The 21,198-nt window shown below is 46.9% G+C and overlaps 1 protein-coding gene and 1 long non-coding RNA gene across 7 annotated transcripts in view; one reads left to right on the top strand and one right to left on the bottom strand.

Moving 5' to 3' along the window:
- Nucleotides 1-9,499, bottom strand: part of LOC146179459 (protein FAM135A) — a 63,142-nt gene extending 53,643 nt beyond the window's left edge. For 2 of the 6 annotated variants that reach the window (XM_084579079.1, XM_084579084.1), the window contains exons 1-4: nucleotides 9,131-9,499; nucleotides 7,958-8,067; nucleotides 6,232-6,326; nucleotides 5,189-5,328 (exon numbers count right to left, since the gene is read on the bottom strand). In XM_084579079.1, coding sequence (XP_084435205.1) covers nucleotides 5,189-5,328; nucleotides 6,232-6,326; nucleotides 7,958-8,034 — 312 coding nt within the window. In that variant the 5' untranslated portion in view covers nucleotides 8,035-8,067; nucleotides 9,131-9,499. The other 4 variants (XM_084579083.1, XM_084579082.1, XM_084579080.1 and 1 more) reach the window with 3 other exon arrangements.
- Nucleotides 9,500-17,496: 7,997 nt separating this feature from the next.
- LOC146179458 (uncharacterized) lies at nucleotides 17,497-18,711 on the top strand. Its single transcript, XR_014700928.1, has 2 exons — nucleotides 17,497-17,734; nucleotides 18,610-18,711. It is a non-coding gene; the product is annotated as an uncharacterized LOC146179458 (long non-coding RNA).
- Nucleotides 18,712-21,198: the final 2,487 nt, after the last annotated feature.

Raw genomic sequence — 21,198 nt, 5'->3', positions numbered from 1 at the left:
GTAAAAAAAAAAGCTGTACACACAAAGCTACAAATTACAAATTTACCTCAATAAAGAAGGGTCCCTTCCTGAAATGCTCTTATCTGAGAAGCAAACTACCCAGGCATGACTGTACGCTGAAACTACCGTAAAAGCCCGCATATAATACGAGGCATAGACGCGGCGGGCACTTGCTTTACACTTTTGCGTTCAATGGCACACAGCGCCAGGCGTCAAATAGTGCCATGCACTATGCACCTTCATATGCCAGTAGTGTTCGTTCCACTCCGTGTGCTGACACGCTTGATCAGAGAATATCATGCACTATATAAGGACAATAGCAACTCATATTCGCACCAGCAAACTCGGAAGCAACATGGTTCCCCCGCCGCTGTAAACCAGTCCGTCACTTCTAGCTCGGATGCAAAACGGCAGCGAAAGAACTGTTGGTGCCGCGCTCGTGCATGTTCATGTTGCCTGCAGAGCGCAGCGTGTGCGATTCAGAAGTGGTTTTGAATTCGGTGTTTAACAATCATCATCGCCTGGTGTATTGCCTGCCAAAAGTCCCTTGCTCGACATCTTTCCACAGAAACTTTTCTTCGGCCCCTCTACAAACACGTACAAAGCGGCTAATTTTACATTTCTCGAAATCGCGACCACGGGAAAGCTAGTCAAATGTCCGTAACTTGTCTGTAGGACGTGGCCAGCACGGCTAGAGAGGCCCGTGAGAGGTCCATGCAAAATGAGGAGTGCTGCTTTCGCCATTCCTACATCGTGGGTGGTGCGACTGACCTGCTTCCAGTCGTGTGTGCGTCATGAGCACCAAGATCATGCTGTGGCCGTGAAGAACACAGGGTCAGAGTGGGGGAACCGAAACCATTGAAGCAGTTACCCAACGCCATCGCTAGATGATGCCCCCCCCTCTCGCTACAAGCCTGATGCCGAGAGCGCTGATTAATAACAATACCAGAACTGTGAACTTAGGATGAAATCTGTTCCAATCCGCATATAATATGGACCGGAACTTTGACATGATAAAGCTGGGGAAAAAATACCCCCTATTATATGCGGCTTTTCATGATATTTCTTGTGTGTGCACTAAACACGTGACTGCCACGTTCCTGCAATCTGCAATCACTGCTGCTCCACATGGAAGCCCCTCCTTCTCTGCCTTCTCATAAGCTCCACTAGTTAAAAAAGCTCTCCTGCACTTGCAGCAGACAAACTTTTGCATGCTCCCAAGAGGGCGCCACATATTCAGAAAAAAAAATAATGTGGATTACAGGAACAGTGTCGCTCAACAAGCATACGCTAAACTGCTAAGCAGCCTCCACCTGCATGGCCCAAAAGCGTCCAAATGAGATTTCAAAGAAATGACCCCAAGACGTGCTCAGTTTTATTGTGAAAGCTATATTACTCTAGGTTTCGAGCCTTCAGCGCAGCGCGGCGGTAGCCACGTACGTCTTACCCACGTGATGCTGTGACATCACACCCCACGTGACACAAAAGCGAGAGATGGGCTGCCAACTCAAACAGTCGGCGTGGCGCGGTCGGAGCAGCGGCTCAGTTGGCAGGAGCTGCCAACTTGGGTCTCTCGTTTCACATGGGACGGTTATGTCAGAATCAGCCTGCTAAGGCCCTGGCATTCACATTACCCCTATAGGCCACCAAGGCACGTTCATACGGCTTGGTTAAAGCGGGGCTTTATATGTGGGCTGAGGAAGAAGAAAAACAAGAACACTTGGTCACCCGCAGCTAATGCTTTCGCTCAATACCGTATTTACTCGCATAATGATCGCACTTTTTTTTTTAAAACACTGACGCAAATTTCGGGGTGCGATCATTACACGGGGTAAATTTTCTACAAGAAATTTTTGAGCACCGAAAACGCAAACAAGTTGCAGGTCAGACGTCTTAGAACATATATCTCGATTACAACCAAAAATAAAAGCTGAGTAAGGCTTACCTTCGCAATAAACATGCACATTAAGCATCACATGGAGTGCACAATGCCCATTTATTTTTTTTCGTCAGTACTCTAATCAAAGTCTGAATCCTCGCCATCATCGCTTTCACTGCTGCCCGACTCATCGGAAACGGCAGTGTCGTCGCTGGGAGCATCTTCACAATCCCACAGGAAGTCATCTTCCGTTCCATCCAAAGCGTTAGATATGCCTGTCTTCTTAAAACTCTTAGCCACTACCTCGTCAGGGATACTGCTCCACGCTTCTGTGATCCACGAGCACAGCATCTCCACGGATGGCCTTCTAATCTTTCCGCTTGGCGTCAAATCATGCTGGCCCATCGCCATCCACTCAGCATAAAGTCATCGAATGTTGTCCTTGAACGGTTTGTTCAAAGACACGTCGAGAGGCTGCAGCAGCGAAGTCAGGCCGCCAGGAATGACTGCAATGTCCGTGCGCAGCTCTTTCAGCTTGGCACGCACGCTGTCCACAAGGTGACCCCTAAAACTGTCCAAAACCAGAAGCGAGGGAAGCAGAAATGCTCCTGGTCTTCTTCCCCAAACAGTCTTGATCCAGTCGACCATCAGGTCTGCAGTCATCCACCCTTTCATCTGTGCACGTATATGGATGCCACGGGGAAAGTTTCCCTTCGGAATAGTCTTCCGTTTGAAGATCACGTATGGTGGCAGCTTCCGCCCGTCGGCCGTCACAGCAAGCATGACTGTGCATCGCTGTTTTTCTGCACCCTTCTCGTTCACAGTTGTATTCCGGGGCATGTTGAACGTCAGTGGAGTTTGATCGGCGTTTCCAATTTGCGACATGAGGTAACCGCATTTTTCGCGAAGCCTAGTGACGAAGTGATGGATGTCTATCACTTTGCTTTCATACGCGGCTGGGAGCCGCTGGCACAACGACGTCCGCCGCCTCAGGGAAAGTCCATTCCGTCGCATAAAGCGAGTCGTCCAACCGGAGCTAGCGCGGAAATCCTTTGCGGCGATTCCCAGCTTCCTGGCAGTTGTGCGCGCCTGCGTCTGTATCATTTCTAATGACACTGCACAACCATCCTTGCGCAGGTCCCTCACGTATTCTAGGACCGCCTCCTCAACACGAGGGAACTTGCCCGTTTTTGGGTCCACGGAAAGCCCGCCGTGTCTTGTTCGTAGCCATCAGCTTCTCGCGCTGCTTCTTCCAATAGCGTATCCTCATTTCGTCCACGCCGAAAAGCCTACCAGCAGCGCGGTTGCCATGCTCCAGTGCATAGTCGACAGCCTTGAGCTTGAACGCGGCGGTGTAACTGGCATACCGGCCCATGGTGAAATGGCGTAAACTCGCACAAAAACACAAAGCACGCTACGACGCTGCCGAATTGCAAAATGGCAAACGCCGCAAAGCGTGGAATCATGGGAACTCCAACGTTACTAGACTAGGTTGGGAACTCGTCAGAATGCATTTGCTGCGGGATGACTGCAGATCAACCACCAGGCGGCTCTATGTTCGGGGTGCGATCATTACGCGGGGAATTTAAAAAAATGGAATTTTGACCTCAAAATTCAGGGGTGCAATCATTACGCGAGTGCGATCATTATGCGAGTAAATACGGTATTTGGTTCAGTAGCGTTGAACTCTTGTAATTTTTTGTTTTGTTTTTGTTTCTGTAGTGGTTAATGTTCCAAAGCGACTCGGGCTATGAGAGACTCCGTAGTCGAGGACTCCGGAAATTTCGACCACCTGAGGTTCTTTAACGTGCACAGACCTCGCACAGCACACGAGCACCTAGCTTTTCGCCTCCACCGAAAAGCGGCCACCGCGGCCAGGATTCGATCCCGTATCCTTGGGCACAGTAGTCGAGCGCCCTAACCACTACACTGCTTGTATCATGCCTATATGTTTTGTACATTACTTTGTCATCCAAGCAATGTCAAGTGAATGTTTCAGTCACCCCTTCAAGCTGAGCAGGTTTTATCCCTGAAAACGTTTCAGGATGTCATTCTCATAAATTGAACCGAATATAAATGAAAACAAGATTGTAGTGGCAGCCGTATGTAGCATACCATATTATGTGCACCAAAGTCAAGCATCACAAAGAAGCCACCTCTGACTAAGGCAAGTGCTTTACATTTGCATGAGCCTGTTTCACGTCTATGTCTGTGAAAGTCAGGCTAAAGTTTGAGGACATTAGCCAAGAGAGAACTAGGGTAGACCTAAACCTTCTTCCTTTTGGGCCGCATGTATTCGACACTAGTCACAAAGCCAAATAATTTCCTGCTTCAGGTCCCAAAATACCATATGTAACAAATTATCTTGTTTGCTACAGCTGCTGCACGTAGCAACTCTACGCAAATAAACTTCATTACAAGAGTCACTTAAGGGACCCGAAAAAGATGTCTCTTGTAACCAAAAATTCTTACCAACTTGTATACGCTGCAGTTTAGATTTCCTTAACTAAAATCTGTTCCATATCAGTGTCTTTTTTTGTTGCAATATGGCAGGAATCGAGGAGGAGTGCCTCCTCTTTACTGGGAAGTCAAAATTTCCCTGTTGTTTCAGTCACACAGGAATATGATGACAGTGACTGAAACAACAAGGACATTTTGACTTCCCAGTCAAGAGGAGGCACTCCTTCTCAGTTCCTGATATATATTGAAACAAAAAAGGACAATGATATGGAACAGAATATAGATAAGGAAATCAAAACTGCCGCACATATGATTTGGTATGAGTCAGCTGCATTGCATGAGCATACCTAGGTTAATTATGTCACTTATAAAGAGTGAAAAAGTTACTTTAGGGACCTGCAAAAGTTGCCCTTAGTAACAGAGTGTCTCTTGTAACCATGTCTCTTGTAAGCAATGTTGTTAACTTGGCAAACATAGGGAAACCAACCAAACCATTTTCAAGTGTCTCTTATAACCAAGTGTCTTTTGTAACAGTGTCTCTTTAACGAGATTTTACTGTAGCATTATCCACAACCCACAAGCAAATTCCACATTACCGTGACAAGACACTTGTTGATGACAAATGCAGACAAGTAATTTTTAACCATCTCCAACAAGACCATGATAGCAAGAGAGAAAGACTACTAAACATTACATATTAGGGCTCTATGTGTACTATTGAACCAAGAGGACAAGAGTCAACTGGTCGACCACATGTTCGCACAGAGATGACTCAAGCAGGAGGAAGCAAGCCAGTGCATCCCGAGAACAAAGAAAATGTGATCACAACCCAAAGGTGAACCAACATACCCTGTGTGCATCGACAAGAGCATGGACTTTGAATACAACAGTATCATCCAGGTGGACTTCTTCATTCTTGTAGAGTATCTGGAAAGTCTTGCTTACAGCCGCGCCGTTCACGATGCAGGCAGGAAAAACTATGGGTAGCGCTGCAAGAAAGAAGGAGCACAACAGCAATGCCGTGAGAAAAATTGGCCGTTTAAAACAGCTTGCCTGTCTATTAGTCCAACTTTGCGAATTAATAGTGTTTAGTGAAGTTTCCACTTTGAAGCCAATTAAAATGTGTGTAAGTGCTCCCACTAACCTGCTGCACCAAATTTGCAAACTTAATTGAATTTTAAATTAAGCTGAGTTAAATTCTGAAGTTTACCATCCAGAAGCGATGCATGGGCTAAGAGGGACACCGTAGCAGAGTGCTCAGGATTAATATAGAACGCCGGGGTTCTTTCTAGTATGTTAACATTGTGCAGCTCCATCAAAACATGGCTACCACAATTGGAATGGAACTCACAACCCTAATTAACAATCAAACAGCCACTGAGCCAACACAGTGGTCAATTGCAATTAATCCCTAAGTGGACTGGGATGAACCAGTCTCATGATAAAGCCGATTAATTTCTGGCACCTGATAAGCCCAGTTCTATATGCATTTCATGGCACCCTTGTGTCCGGTTTGCAGCGAGTAGGGTTTGTCTAATAAAAATCTTTTTTGAGCCGACAGATAGCAGTAAGGACACCAAAAAACATTTTGGCTCAAGTTTCGCTTAAAAAAAAAAAATAAATAAATAAAAAGATTCTCTGCGAGGACAAATAAAAACCATGGTGAATGACAGAATTTCTACTTAAGGAAGGTGTCAGATCTTCCTTTCCCAAAAACATGCCAAAATCTGCACAACTTGGAAAATTAAATATTTAGTTTTTACGATTTCACATGCCCTGTGCGAGCACGCACTAATACTGATGTAATGAGTGATACAGGACATCAAAATTTCATGTTAAATGCAAACCTGAAACAGTTCTAAAAAAAGACAAAGAAAAAACTTGGCCCTTACCATAACCTTGAATCACTGTGTTTCTAGGAAGGTGAACTTCAACTTTGGCTGGCAACCTCTGTGGCACCTTGAGAGACATTCGAATTTGGTAGTACCTGTAGGATGAACAAAAAACAAAATATTCAAAATGACTTAATTTTATTCTGTTACCAAATCTGACGGCCTTAACTGAATACTCGGCCAGGAATGAACCTGCCCAAGGTCTGAAGACTGCCATATCTTCAAGGAAAAAGAAGCCCTGCCGACATTAGAAAAGGCAGGACAACCGCCCTAATAATATCAAAACCATATTTAAAATGTCACAAAATTCAAACTGCATACTAGGATTCTTCCTATGTATGAGCTTATACTATCATCACAAAACTCAGGTCTCCAGCAAAAGGATTTAAAACCCCATGTGAACAAAAAACCAATCCCAATCACTCTTTTCAACTTCCAGCCACTTTGCAAAAAGGGTGCAATCTTCCTACAAGACTTATGAGATGAACAATCATGCAGGGCCTTCCTTATCAGGCAAAGAAAAGACAACAGCTCTATCAAGGCGTTTAACAAGAACAGTTTGATCAACGAAGAGTGCTCCATATTATACAAGTCGCGATGATATACTGACCTCTGGGTTTTAGAAAGCAAGAAATAATGGCTGCACTTCATGACACAGCTGAAATTCTAGCAATGTTCAGGAGTTTGCCCAATAACATGCTACATTTGGCAATGAGTTCTTTTTTTTTTTTTTCGGCCAAATTCAGAGTTACTCTTATCACTGGCAAATTTTTCCACGCTAGTGATGAGCACAGTTCAAATGCTTAAAATGCAGCATGTGCTTTGACAGTTGTAGGGAGTGATCACATTGTATTTCATCCTAGGTTTCTCGAATGATTCGTCAAACTGAAAAAAAGGAACACACGCTTCCATAGTCCCTCAAGTACCCATTTTGAGTTTGTTGTAACTCTGCAATGATCATAGCAGTGTGTGCACAATCTGTGCATATACCTATATGAAATTAACAACTTCTTGATGTTTAAAAAAAATCAAATTGGTCCTTGACGCCAGAATAGACCTTTTGTACAGAAAAAGAGATAGAAATGGTTAGCCAGATGTAGAGAGGCTAAATGTCATTCAGATACAAGTAATTTTCAACATGCTGCCAAGCAAGTACTGTTCCACGTGAAGTCCTAGTACTATGACAAGCACATAAAACTTTCCACCACTGCTTATCACTAAAGCTTATCAGTGCTCTAAGCTATAAAAAAGTTTTCCTGAGCCTAATTTCCACCACCTAAATAAGGACAGCATGCTGAATCTAAAAACGCGTTCTGTAAACAAAACTAGAAAGATGGTGAACAATGTAACCATTCACAGAGGTTACACTGCACCATCTGGACAACCCAGCCAACTGTGCTAGCCCACAAACCTAACTGAACAGAAGCCAAGAATGATGACTGAATTACATACACCTTTCTATGCAATCACACTAGTCCTTCGAAACAGCACAAGCATTTTCCCATCACATGATAAAACTGTTTTTATTAACCTCAACTAGAAAGTGGCAGATTATATTCAATTCCGCATACAACTTTAAAACACATGAATAAACTGGTGCAATGTGACACGTGTTGGTATATGAAAGAAACATTAATGCCACATGGCACCATCAAAGAACATATATTGCCAGCTCACAAGCTACAATTGTTGGACATCAATCAGGCGAGCAAAAGAGACAGCTCACCCTCGCTGGAAAAGGTCGACATTGCTGAACTTGTAGAGCTCGATGAAAAACTCTAGTGATGCCTGGAGCTCAGCCATGCCTCGTATCTTCACAGCATTGGGGCTCAATCCCTGTGTACACAAAATCCACAAATGGTCAGTGCAACACGGCCCCAGACGGCATCAATTAAAGCGTCCGCCAGAACAGTACAAAGCTGAACTCGCTGCCTTTTTTCACTTCGCTTCTATCACGCGAACATATGTCGAAAGCTTCCAACAAAGCACAGGCATAGTGCAACACGCGCCTGGCGTTATCCACTCTCATCAAAGCCACATGCTTCCGAGTGCTTTTGACGTGAATCATGCATCCGAGCACGAACTACGAGCTAATGGAAATACACTGAAACTGTTAGCATCAGTAAGCAATGGTCTCGTACAAGCCTTATGCAGTGGTACAGCCTTTGTTAGAACTATATAGCCCAACAGGTTTGCTTCAAAGCCCTGTAAAAAGGCTGCCAGATGAACTTCGTGAAGGGTGATGATATTTCTCGTCCCTCGCGAACGACGGAGAAGTGCAACGAGCACAGTTACAGGGACTTGGGCTGCCTATTCTTACAATGACTGTACACATAGTGAGTACATAAATGAGGAAAAAGCAACTAAGAAAAAATATCGGACACGGAAAGCAGATCTAGGCAGGGCCATCATATTAGCGCAAGAGCGAAGCGTGTCAGGAGCTCAAAATAGTTCTTTTAATCAATGAAGAGCTAAACTTGCCCCAGGCATTTCATTCCCCACCCGAGTCCTGCTAAATTTAAGCACGGCTGCTAATGGAAACAAGCCAAACATATGAGACACACACAACAAAACTCAGGGCAATACGTTGTTTTGCGAGGTGAAGGCGCGCACTTTTACTACCATTCCGCTCTTTCTCAAGCTACTTACATATCCGGTGACAGATGTTACGCAATCGCGACACTTATGAAACAGGTGCCAGCGAGTGCACCGCACAGCATCTGACAGCGCAATATACAGCTCGGTACAAAAACGCTATCGGAAAAGTGACATATCTCAGCAAAGATAAGCGTTTGCAGCTGATAGATGAAACTAAAGAGAAGTACCAAGCAGCTGCGCGAAATCACCGACGCACGCCGACATGAGCCGACGGCGACAAAACTCGCAACTGTGGACTTACTGATAAAGGTTTCAGTAAACAGCAGCCATCTAAACTTCTTGTAGTGGCACATTGCAGCGCTTGTTGTTCGCAGTCTTGGCACGAAGAGCAGTCAGAAAAGAATTAAGCCTAAGCCAGGAGCTTGCAACAGTAACCGGCGCCGAAACAGACATGGCAGAGATACGTTGTAGCGCGTACAGCGCTTAAAACACACAGCCAAAAAGTACCGATCACTTGCTGCACCAATGAGGCGATTAAAAGAAACTACGCAAGAACGCAGCACCGTTTCTGTGAGAGCCAAACATCTAGCGCAGCTCCAATGGCACCGCACGAAGCGGCCATTTTCAAACAGAAATCCAAGACAGCTGATTTGGTAGGGGCTAGACAACTTGATCAGCTGGGGCGATAAAGGAACATGGCGGCTTAATACACGTAGTACACAAGAGACCCGATTTTCAAATTTCTCGCGTAGTTTCGGTTACGCTTTCCACCAAAAGTATTTGGAAGATGGCTTGTTAGTATCTGGTTTCGAGATAATTATTGAGGCTGCTTCAGTCTCTCTTCATGATACCGCTAACCCTTTCTACAACGCGTTTCACATGTGGAAGAAAGCGGGATGCAACTCCAAATAAACCGGTTAAAAATGCGAAATAAATGTTTTACATGGTTTGGCATGGTTTTCCTTGGCGGTTGAGCCGTTGAGCATTGATAGGGCGGCGCAGACTTTGGCACATGGTATTTATAGTTGACGATTTTCGGTGTCGAAGACACTATATTCTTTATTGTCTATTTTCTTGATGGGCACCTACAATCCACAGTTACTAACATACAATTGGTGGTGTATGCCGTCGATTTGAATGCCTATCGTGAACCAGTAAATGCATCATGCTGAAAATGGGAAGAGAAATGGTAAACGCTGTACAACAATTAAATGGTTTCGTAACTTTAATTGATGCGAAATCATGTTATACTTATGTTGCCACTTCCTGATCACACATTCTGTACACGCCACGCATGAGCCAAGTTATGCTTTCGCCATAATAAAAACATAGCTGCTGGTTTAACTGGAGGGAAGCGAAAGTTTCATGTGCATGGCTACGCTCATCAATTGCCAAGCTTGGACTAAAGAAATTGTTGAAGAATATGCGGAATGGGCAGGGCTGAAATGCTCACCAAGCAAATCGGAACTTCTGGTAATTGGAGGAACAAAAAAACGCAATATCAACGCTGAAGACATTTTGGTGGAATTAAACGGCACACCGATAACCAGAGTGGACAAAATCAGGGTCTTGGGACTGATAGTCCAAGACAATGGAAAGAACACAGAAATAATAAATCGACTTAAGCCAACAATTAACATGACAACCAGGTTGATAAGGCGAATAGCCAACAAAAGACGCGGGGTCAAAGAGAAAGATTTGTGCTGAATTGTTCAGGCTTTTAAGCAGATTAGTGTACACCGTCCCCTACCTCAAGCTAGGGGTGGCAGAAAAGAACAAAATTGAAACGATCATAAGGCAGGCATATAAAGCAGCACTGGGGCTACCCCACTGCACCCCTACGGGAGTCTAGAATAACACCATGGAACTATGCGAGGCACATATAATAGCACAGCTAAAGAGGCTCGCCACCACATCCACGGGATGGAAAATCCTGGGTAAATTAGGACTACAAGATAGAATCCCGGAAAGAAATGCACAAGTAAAACTGCCGACTGAAGTAAGGAACGCACTTACTATTAAACCGCTACTAAAAAACATGCACCCTGCTTTTCATGAAGGCAGGAGAAAAGCAAGAGCAAAGGCCCTTGAGGCCAAGTTAGAAGGCTCTAACTACACTGTTTGTGTAGCTGCGGCGGAATACAAAGGAGGACTCTTTCGCTACCCTAGCAAAAAAGACCAATAGGGAGCGTTATCGGTTTTATAAGAATCGGTATTGGTTCTGTAGGTATTCTATGTGTTGTATCTGCATTTCTATGGAACTTATACAGAAACTCATAAATCTTATAGACTGATACATATTTGTCCTATAGGCAATAGTATTGGTTTCATAGGTTTATCTGTGGGTTGTATAAGAAAAGTATCAGACCAGTGCAGAAGCCCATACATCTTATAGGCTGATACATGCTTGTCTTATAGACCACTACATATTGGTTCATGTGTCTGATACGTCAGTATGCCTTTGTTTATGAGTCTTACATGCAGGATCAGCCAGTTGGAGATTTTAGGTCTTTTTTATTGTTTCCTTTTCCATCTCTTAAACATCCCCAAAACTCACGCATTCATCCCGTTTATTGAGTGTTGCCGTACGTACAATATTAGCCGCAATAACAATTGAGAACGCCGCGACACAAAATATTCTTACTTAACTCTACGCGCGGAACAAACTACGTACGGTTGGAGCTGCAAGACGCGCAACGCTGTTGCTACTGGATCACTGAATGAAGATGGGAAAACGCACTGTTCTGTCGGGGCCCAGCTGAGTCACAATCACCTACATGTGCAGAGCAGGGCAGTGAAATGGATTGAGAGGCGCGCGTCCAAGCAACTGCAACCGCCGCCGAAGCGAGAGGAGTCGACATCGGGCACGCGACGAGTACGGATCGGGCTGCCGACGCGGTAGCGTGATGCCGGCGGTGTTCGCAGCGGAGAGGTAGGTTTCCTTCTCTCACTCCCGCTCCCGCGCAAGCGTTCCCGTGCTGGCCTCTCTCATCCTCCTTTCCACCTCTCCTCTGGGCGCGCATGCGCAGCTCCGTAGAGGCATTGGCGCTGGTGCGATCGCTGGCGGCTGATCGGGCTGGCGGCAGCTCGGTCGGTGCCCTGTGTTTATGCCGTTTTTTCGGGGTGCTTCTCGAGGATATCAACGTTCCAGCGCACGTTCAGCTTTTGATCAGGTGCGTGTGCATCACTTACAACTTCGGGCTGACGTTTATACTTTGTCAGTGTATGATGTGGCTTTGCGTTGCAGAATGCCGTTGCCTGCGCGCCAACAAAGGAATTTGAATCGCGCGGTGTGATATAACGCAACGCCGAGTTTGAAAGTTGTCGGCACGATTTCTTGAAAGTATTGATGGAACTTTTTAGCGTTAATCTGTTTTCGAATGTCGTGCGCACTGTGTTCAAGTGGCAGAACCTGTGGTGAGGCGCAAGGCGGAATGTTGGTTCAGCAGCTACCTCGGCGTTCAGTAATGGCGGCGCCTCTCCTAACTGCCTCCGCCTCCGCATGAATACGCGCGCAATCGCGGTTGCCGGTATATGTGTGGGCCGATTTTTTGAAGTCGTGGTGTTGTCGCGCTCTTGAAATCGCTTATTTTTCAAGCTGTAACGCAATTTTTTTATTTCTTTCAGGTGCCGTAGTATTGGAGAGACTACATCATCGGGCCGAAGTCGGCAATCTTGGAATCGAGGGCTACCTGGATGAATGTTTGGATTATGTCCCAGTATGCGTTGCCGCTGTAATTGTGGATTAAAATGTGTATACATGTACCTGCTGCGTAACTCATCCCTAGAAAATGGAACATAGCTGCCCTCTCCCTTCAGTTATCCGGATAGGTAAACACCCGCAGCTACTCGATGAGACCAATATTCCATAGGGCCACAAAACCAATAGGAAGCCTACTGGTTTTGTAGGTCTATCAGATTATTGACAGCTATGGGTGTACTAGCATTACAAACCTATCTGTTTTATCAGATGCCATAGGACCGATAAAACCATAACCTATAGGACCAGTAAACAATTGACCTATAAAACCAATACTCCAGCAGACCTGTAAAACCTATAGGCTAGAATACCCATAAGACCAATACTCTGGCAGACCTATAAAACCAATATCAATAATCTGATAGGCTATTAGTTTTCTATTGGATTTTTTTGCTAGGGTATCGTGGGCGTGAACGACTCGGGTAAAACATTAATGGCAGGTTCAATAAAAACAAACTACTCAAGGACAGCGGAGGAGGCGGCTATCGCAATGGCGATGGTCAGCACCAAAGCGGTTACATTATAGCGACTCTTTTGAGCGGTGGGAGGTTATACTGGCCAGCCGGGCGCGTATTTGGGTTTGCTCGGTACGGTGGCTCCGCAAGGGACAAAGCAACAGAAGAGACGAAGAAAACGGGCTGTTCCGACTAGCATCTACCGCCCCCAGGAGCCGAGCAGCCTAGCGATTAGCGGCGCATGCTTTTTCAATGGGCGTCACGTTGGACGCGGCAGTAGCTCTTGAGAGCCTATTATACTATTACTACTACTACTACTACTACTACTACTACTGCTACTACTAAATAATAATAATAATAATAATACACAGTAATATTTCTCTGCTAATTATTATTATTATCATTAGTAGTATAGAGGAAGACTCGTTTCACGAAGTTGGCACTGAATTGTCTAGTTAATGGCCGAATTAACTGGCTAAATATTATCTTCACTGTTTTAATTAATAATGATAATAATAATAATTGTTTCACAGGAAGGGAAAGACGCAGTATCTGTCACACTTGTGTCTGTGGACACCTGAACTACTCCGTAGGCCTCCGCTACGGCTCCTCTTTCTCTCTTCCTCCATCCCTTGGTGTCCACAGACACAAGTCACATTTGTGTCTGTGGACACCTGAACTACTCCGAAGCCCTCCGCTACGGCTCCTCTTTCTCTCTTCCTCCATCCCTTGGTGTCCACAGACACAAGTGTGACAGATACTGCGCCTTTCTCTTCCTGTGAACCAATTAATATTATTATCATTAATAATTAAAACAGAATATCTTTAGCCAGTGAATTTGGCCGTTACCTACAGACAATTCAGTGCCAACTTAGTGCAACGGGTCTTCCTCCATACTACTACTACTACTACTACTACTACTACTACTACTACTAATAATAATAATAATAATAATAGTAGTAGTAGTAGTAGTAGTAGTAGTAGTAGTAGTAGTAGTAGTATAGGCTTTCTCAAGCTAGTGCCGCGTCCAACATGACGCCCATTGAAAAAGCATGAGCCGCTAATCGCTAGGCTGCTCGGCTCCTGGGGGCGGTAGATGCTAGTCGGAACAGCCCGCTTTCTTCGTCTCTTCTGTCGTTTTGTCCCTTACGGAGCCACCGTACCGAGCAAACCCAAATACGCCAGCCGGGCTATGAGTGGGTTCGGGCTACTGAGTGGGTTCAAAAGGTCGCCGAGAGTAACGGACTTGAGGCCATCTAAGTGTAACGCCCACAAATCGCTCATTGCTGACAATAAATGTTTTCCAATCAAATGTTGTTGTTGTGGCTGTAGGAAGAAGGAAAAGAAAATTCACGGGCCCTCTACTGGCTCTGTAGCCGAGCCAACTCCGCTGATATAAGATAATTGGTTCACAGGAAGGGAAAGGCGCAGTAACTGTCACACTTGCTATGTGGACACCCGAACCGCGCCGTAAGGGAAGGGAGGAAGGTGGGAATGAAAGTGTAAAGAGAGAAAGAGGAGCCGTAGTGGAGGGCTACGGCGTAATTTCGACCACCTGGGGATCTTTAACGTGCGCTGACATCGTATTGATTTATAGGAAGGGAAAGGCGCGGTAACTGTCTCAACTGTTTTCTGTGGAGACCTCAACCGTGCCGTAAGGGAAGGGAGGAAGGTGGGAATGAAGGTGGAAAGAGAGAAAGGAGCCGTAGAGGAGGGCTGCGGAGTAATTTCGACCACCTGGGGATCTTTAACGTGCGCTGGTACAGGTGGCGCTTGCAGCGGGGGGCTAGCCTAGCACCGAATTTTTATCTGTTGTAGGCCATCATTGCACACGCCACCGCTGGTGGTGGACGACGACTATTGTTGCGGCGCGCGTCTTTCGCTTTTCCTTTTCTTTCTTCTCTATATTATCTTCTATCTGCACGAGACAGCGGAGGTGGCTCAGCTACAGAGCCAGTAGCAGACCCATGCATTTTTTCCTTCTTCCTACAGCCACAACAGCCGCAACAACAACGCTGACATCGACCAGCTAACGGACGCCTCTTCGTTTCGCCGCCTCCATCGAAACGCAGCCGCCGAGGTCGGGTTCGAACCCGGGTACTCCGGCACAGTAGTCGGGCATCTTACCACTGCACCACCCCGGCGGGGCAACTCCGCTGCCTCGTGCTGACAGAAGAGAAAATATGTCGGTGAATGGCGCGTGCTTTCCTCTCTCCTAATCCGCTTCGAGCTGCCTCGAAGCGAATAGACGTTTCTCGGCGCTCCCGGTGCTCGCGCTAGTATTCGATCTTCTTTCTCTTCCAGAGAGCTTTCCCGGGCCTTCCAGAGCTTCTGGGCGGCCTCGGAGCCTCCCGTTTTCACCTGCAGGAGTTCCGGCGGCCTCCGCGGGCGGACCGCGAGGTCCGCTAGCGGTTTTTGGCCGCTTTTTCGACCTGCAGACTTTGCCGGCGGCACACCGACATCACCGCCACGGTTGCGCCAGCCCTGCAGCGGGCTGTCAGCGGGCCCAGTTCCAACAGGTGGGCGCTACCTTATCGGAACCGCGGACGCGACCGCTTGTCGGGGGCGGCCTCTGCGGGTCGCTCCCCGTTTTTCGGACGCTTCCTGCGGTCTGCGGACTTTGATTCTGTGAGCCTCGCCTACCACTAGCGAGGCCTAACACCAGCCGCGCCCTGTGGTGGCCGGGTAAGCGGTCCCCCGCGGCCGCGGGCATGGAGGGATCCGCCTCGCCTCCTGCGGGCTCGTACTCGGGACCGACTTCGCGTGCGGAGACGCCGCGGCGCGATTCCCCGGACGACACTTTGGTCGCGGAGCCTTCGAGTGCCTACAGAACACCATCGACCAGGTCACCGATCGGGGAGCATGGCGAGGCTGCATCGCTTCAGGCCGCGCAGAATTTGCACTCCGGAACTTCGGCTGCGGTCGCCTGCGGCCTCGAGGTTCCCGGTTCCGGCGTGGAGTCCCAGGCCCCAACTGACACTCCTGCGGCGGGTTCGGTCCCGCACGAGATCTTGAACCTCGGCTTCGCGGAAATGATGCCGTTTGCCGAGGTCACAAAACATCATGAGACAAGCTTGGTCAACTTCCTCAACGCACCTGACCACAAAATCGGTGTTCAGGCGCGTATTTAACCTCTTCGGGAAAATGATCGACTGCTGCGCTCACTACCAGGCGCTGGCCTCTGATGTCCGAAGCCGCACGGACATCCTGCGATCCATGTGGTATGCTGAGAAACGCGACTCAGCTGCGGCCAGGGCTCGAGCGGAATCGGCGGAGGCTCGCCTCAGGGCTGCACCGCCTCCCCAAGCAACCACCGACGTCCGTTGTACGTCCGAGATAGAGCCGAACGTCTTTTGCCGAAATTGTACGTCCGCCGGACATACGTACAACCTCCGGTTTCGGACATCCGTATTCGTACGTCCGTCGGAGGTACAGACTACGTCCGTTTTTGTATATCCGCATGAGAGACGAGGTGTATGTCCGATGTACGTACCGACTACGTCCGTTTTTGTATATCCGCATGAGAGACGAGGTGTACGTCCGATGTACGTACGGACGAGTATGTTTCCAGGACATATATTTCCTCGCTGACAAAATTCTGTTTCAACATTCACACTTGTCTTCAATGCTCGAGATGTGTCCTGCCTAGTCAAAAAAAAACAACATTAGGGCCAATTGGGACCTGCAAATGGTCACATCTGGACCCAATATTGGACACCACCTCTCCAATGGATTAGTCCAGTTGGATTAACCAAATGGTTCTGCAAATACCAATTGGGCATTCCAAATAGTTTTAATTGCGTGTAAAATTTCATTCGGATTTTCCAAATGGTACTCAAAATTCCAATAGGAAATCCAATTAGGTTTGCAACTTCCATTCGGCCCCTGAGATAGCGAATTGTATTATATACCAAATGATTAGCTGGTTGGCCTAAAAAACTCTGGCACATACACAGTATGGGGCGATTGTCATTAATTTCTCAGCTTTCATGCTGCAATTCGTTGTATCCGTTGGTAGCGGCGGTCATGACCTTCAATTGTTACTCTAGTTGAGCCTGAACGTATGTACTACATGTACCACCTGCGCGGCTTCGCCATCCACGATGGTCCACGACCACGTCTTGGCGAACGAAAGCGCCGGATTACCTTGCACTGTGGGTCTTTACAAAAATATATATTTTTTTGTGCTGTTTGAAATCCCCGCCAGTACCCGCCGGCCGGCGGCCGTGCTGTTTGGTTGAAGGTTGCGTATTCCATCGCAGTGTGTGTGTGTTGGAGGGGAGGAGGGGGGATGGTAGATTTCGCTTGAATATCCTTACAAGAAAGGGTTCCTATTTAAAGAAATTAACAATATTCAGTAAAAATATAGTGTTAACTTATTACGGCCAATTCATTTCTGCGCATGAATGTTTCTGCCGTAGTTTCGTACCACGTGTTTCTGTTTCTGTGCCGCCATTGCCGGCTGTCGTCCTGCCGCCGCGGCTCGCGGCAGCAGTTTTTTTTTTTCGTTCTGTGCGGGTGCACGCAACTATGCTCGAATGCCTTCACCCATCGTTGTGCGCTGCAAGGATAACGATTGCGCAGTTGTGCCAGTTCCTAGTGTGAAAGGATTACCCCCTTGGAGCAACAGTGGTTCACGACGACAACACATCAGGACGGACGACTCCGGCGAAAGCGACCGCGTTTGAAAGTGAGTACTGCGGTCGAGCTTCGTGAAAATCTGCGCAGCGAAAATTGTCTGAATATGTAACAGCGCAGTGAACCTACTCACACATTTCAACGCGATAGCATTAAGGAGCTAGTTACACCGAAAACCAGGAGTAATCGGCGCGGTGGCGTCCGTGTATGTCGATTGAGTTGGCTCTCCCTCTCCTCTACGCAAACTAGGAAATTGCTGGAGGTGCTATCGCGTTCCACTCTTGCAATCTTGCGAGGCTTATAACCAACCTCCTTGTTTTCGTCAACCAAGGCGCTGGGTAAACAGTCGGTCTTCAAAGATTTATTTTTTAATATGCTTGCCTTCTTAAGTGGCATGCTCTGCATTTTTCAATGCAAGTTGCAGGTTGCGAGGGCACAGTCTGCGCTGCAGTGCATTACAGTGATAAAATGCATAACTGCTCCTGTACAATGCGATAAGCGATAATCGCCCAAGCTCGCGAGCTTGAAAGTTGTGCACCACTACAAAAAAAAAAAATCATGTCAGATAGCGAGTGGCCTTTTCTGTGCTTGAAATTATTGAAGCGCGTTATCAGCTTATTTTAATTTAGGTATGGCCTGTATGATACTGCCTTATGAACTGTTTAGCTTTATCCTTGAAGCATTGCAGATGAATTTATGTGATATTCGAAAGATAGCGGGTGCGATATAACTGGCGTGAACTAAGGGAAAGGAGGGCAGAACCTCGCTGATATTTGAGACTGCTTGTAACAAGTGCTGTAGGGCAGGTACAATATGAGAAATACTCAATTTTCTTGTTATTATCCTCCAGAAAACCTCGGGTCAAGGATTATGCTGTGCATGAGCTAGACTATTTACTAACCTGTTTTTTTTTTTCTCTTTTTGCAGAAAGCTGGTTGCTTCCACTTCATCACGGAAGATGGATGTGCGCTTCAAGTTTTACGTCATATTGAGGAATTAGACATTTTACAATAAAATATGCCTGTTGTACTTTAAGCTGCTTTTCTATTTTATTGCCTCGTGGGAGCGAAAAAAGCATGCATGCAGCATATATGCGAATATGCGAGAAAGATCCGGGAACGGACGTCCGAAATGGACGTCCATTGGCCAGACAAACATGTCCATTTGGACGCCCATCGGACGGCCGACGGACGTCCACTGGCTGTTCGCGGACGTCCATCGGCCATCCGGAACATCCGAAACGGATGGCCATTGGCCGTCCGATGGATGTCGGTGGTTGCTTGGGCAGGCCATCAACCTACCTTTGCGGAAATCCTACAGGGCTCCGCGGCCAACGGTGGCGCCCCGGTCACAACCCAACAGCGGACGCCGGACCAACCACCTCAGCAGCGGCAAGTCAATCATGTCGCTTTTCTAACATCCACCGCGCCAGACTCCGCGACGCCGGCACAGCTTATACAGACGCTAAAAGCAAATATAAATCCCGAGGAAGCCGGCATCGGGCCGGTTACATTGCGTCCTACACTTAATGGTGCCACGGTGTTAGCAAAAGACAGACACGGTAACCAATCTGCTCCAAGCAGTTCAAGACAACGAGGTCACACGAAACGTGTTACAGGTCCGCGTTGTGGATCGCCGCCGTCCCCATATTAGAATATGGGGCGCAGACCCAGATGTGTCAGACGCCAACGTCATAGAAAACATCATTATGAAAAATCCTGACATAAACTTAGATCCGCAGACCACGACGCGGAGATACACGTTCAAGGCGCGAGATGGAACGAAAACGCACATACTATCCATGGCGCCAGACGCATTTTCACGCGTGATTGCGAAAGGCAGGCTCACAGTTGGCAGGCTCACAGCTACGGCCACTCACGGCGCAATTGTCGCCTAAGTGCGGACGCGGCGCACGCGGTATACGCACAAGGTGTGCTGGATCGCACACTGTTGCGGACTGCACTGTGCGCGAGAGTGAGTCCGCCGTGGCGTGCGCGGTGTGCCGTAGGGCCGGAAGGGAGGGGCAATCACACAGAGCCTGTTCCCCAGATTGTCCGATCCTGGCCGCACGACTTGCGCGCCTTAAATCCAGGACGGATTATGGCCACACATAATCTGGGCTCTAAACGGGGGAGCCATTTCCTTTTCTTTTTCTTTTCTAACCGACGAGTTCTTTGCACTTATCTCTGCAAGCTCGTCCAAAACTTTCCTCACTCATTTTTCTTCTACCAGAGCATATCTTAAAAGCACCACTCTTTTCTTAATGTTCTTTTCGACATTTCAAAATTGCATTACGAGTCTTACTGCAATTTTTAGTAACATAATGCACATTGGTGCTTTTGGATTCTCTTCCTCTATAACACATATCCTAGAGGACTTGCTCCCCTCGGTTTCCCCGGCGCGCCTTTCCGTTACTCTAAAGTTGTGTATTTCTTTTTTCCACAAGCTGGATGGATGGATGATAGTGGCTCTGCCCTTTGAATCGGGCGGCAGCTTTCGCCGCCTAGCCAAAAAATTAAAAGAAATATATTTATATCTTCCCCATTTTTAGCTTCTAATTCGCCCGTATCTGCCCCCTCCCTTTTTTTCCTCTTTTTATTATCTTGACTTTTTCCACCAATCCTCTAACCTCTCTTTTGTTATCAGAACGCGTTCCTCATCCATTCGTCCATCTTCCCCAGCAAATCCCAGTGCTCTCTCCAGATCTGCCGCTTTTTCCGCGGGAAGGGCAGGACGAAGTTTTTGGCACCTTAGAACAACATGTTCCGTTGTTTCCTCCTCAGTTCCGCACGCCGCGCATAATATATCTACTTCCTGAAATTTTTTCCTGTACGTTTTTGTTCTGAGGGCCCCTGTTCTAGCATCAAACAGCAATGAGCTCCCTCGTGAGTTGTCGAATAAACTTTCTTTCTTTATATCCTGTTTTCGAGTTCTATACATACCCAATGCTGATTTTCCTTGCATTCTTTCCTCCCACATTTTCCTTTCTGCCTCCTTTACCTGCTTTTCAATGCTGCTGTTTTGCTGCGGTGTATCTCCAAACTCTAGGTACTTAAATCTGAGCTTTCGGGTTCTGTTAGTCCATTTCGTATTCAGGCTTTTCATGAAGAGGTGCTTGTACATTTTTCGTGCCCACCTTGATTCCTCCATTTCGGTTAGTCTCTGATCATATTTTAGTTTGCTGATTGCCTCTCTAACCTCAAATGATGCCCAGCCCATATCTCCCTGGACTCCTTCATTAGGTGTGTTGCCATGTGCTCCCAATGCCAATCTACCTACCTTTCTCTGTCTGATTTCAAGGCCTGACTGTACTTCTGATTTCATGCACAGGACTGCATTTCCAAAAGTGAGTCCTGGTACCATAACACCCTTCCATACCCCTCTAACAACCTCATACCTGTTATAATTCCAGAGGGCCCTGTGTTTCATAATATCCGAACTCCTTTTCCCTTTGTCTATCGTAATTCCTTCATGCTTTTCTAGGTAATTTTTTCCTTCGTTGATCATATTTTAGTT

This window comes from Amblyomma maculatum, chromosome 9, assembly GCF_055883805.1.
Source record: "Amblyomma maculatum isolate TAMU_Amacu chromosome 9, ASM5588380v1, whole genome shotgun sequence".
NCBI lineage: Eukaryota > Metazoa > Arthropoda > Arachnida > Ixodida > Ixodidae > Amblyomma > Amblyomma maculatum.
Note: the sequence above shows the minus strand (reverse complement) of the source record. Positions and strands in the feature narration are given on the sequence as shown.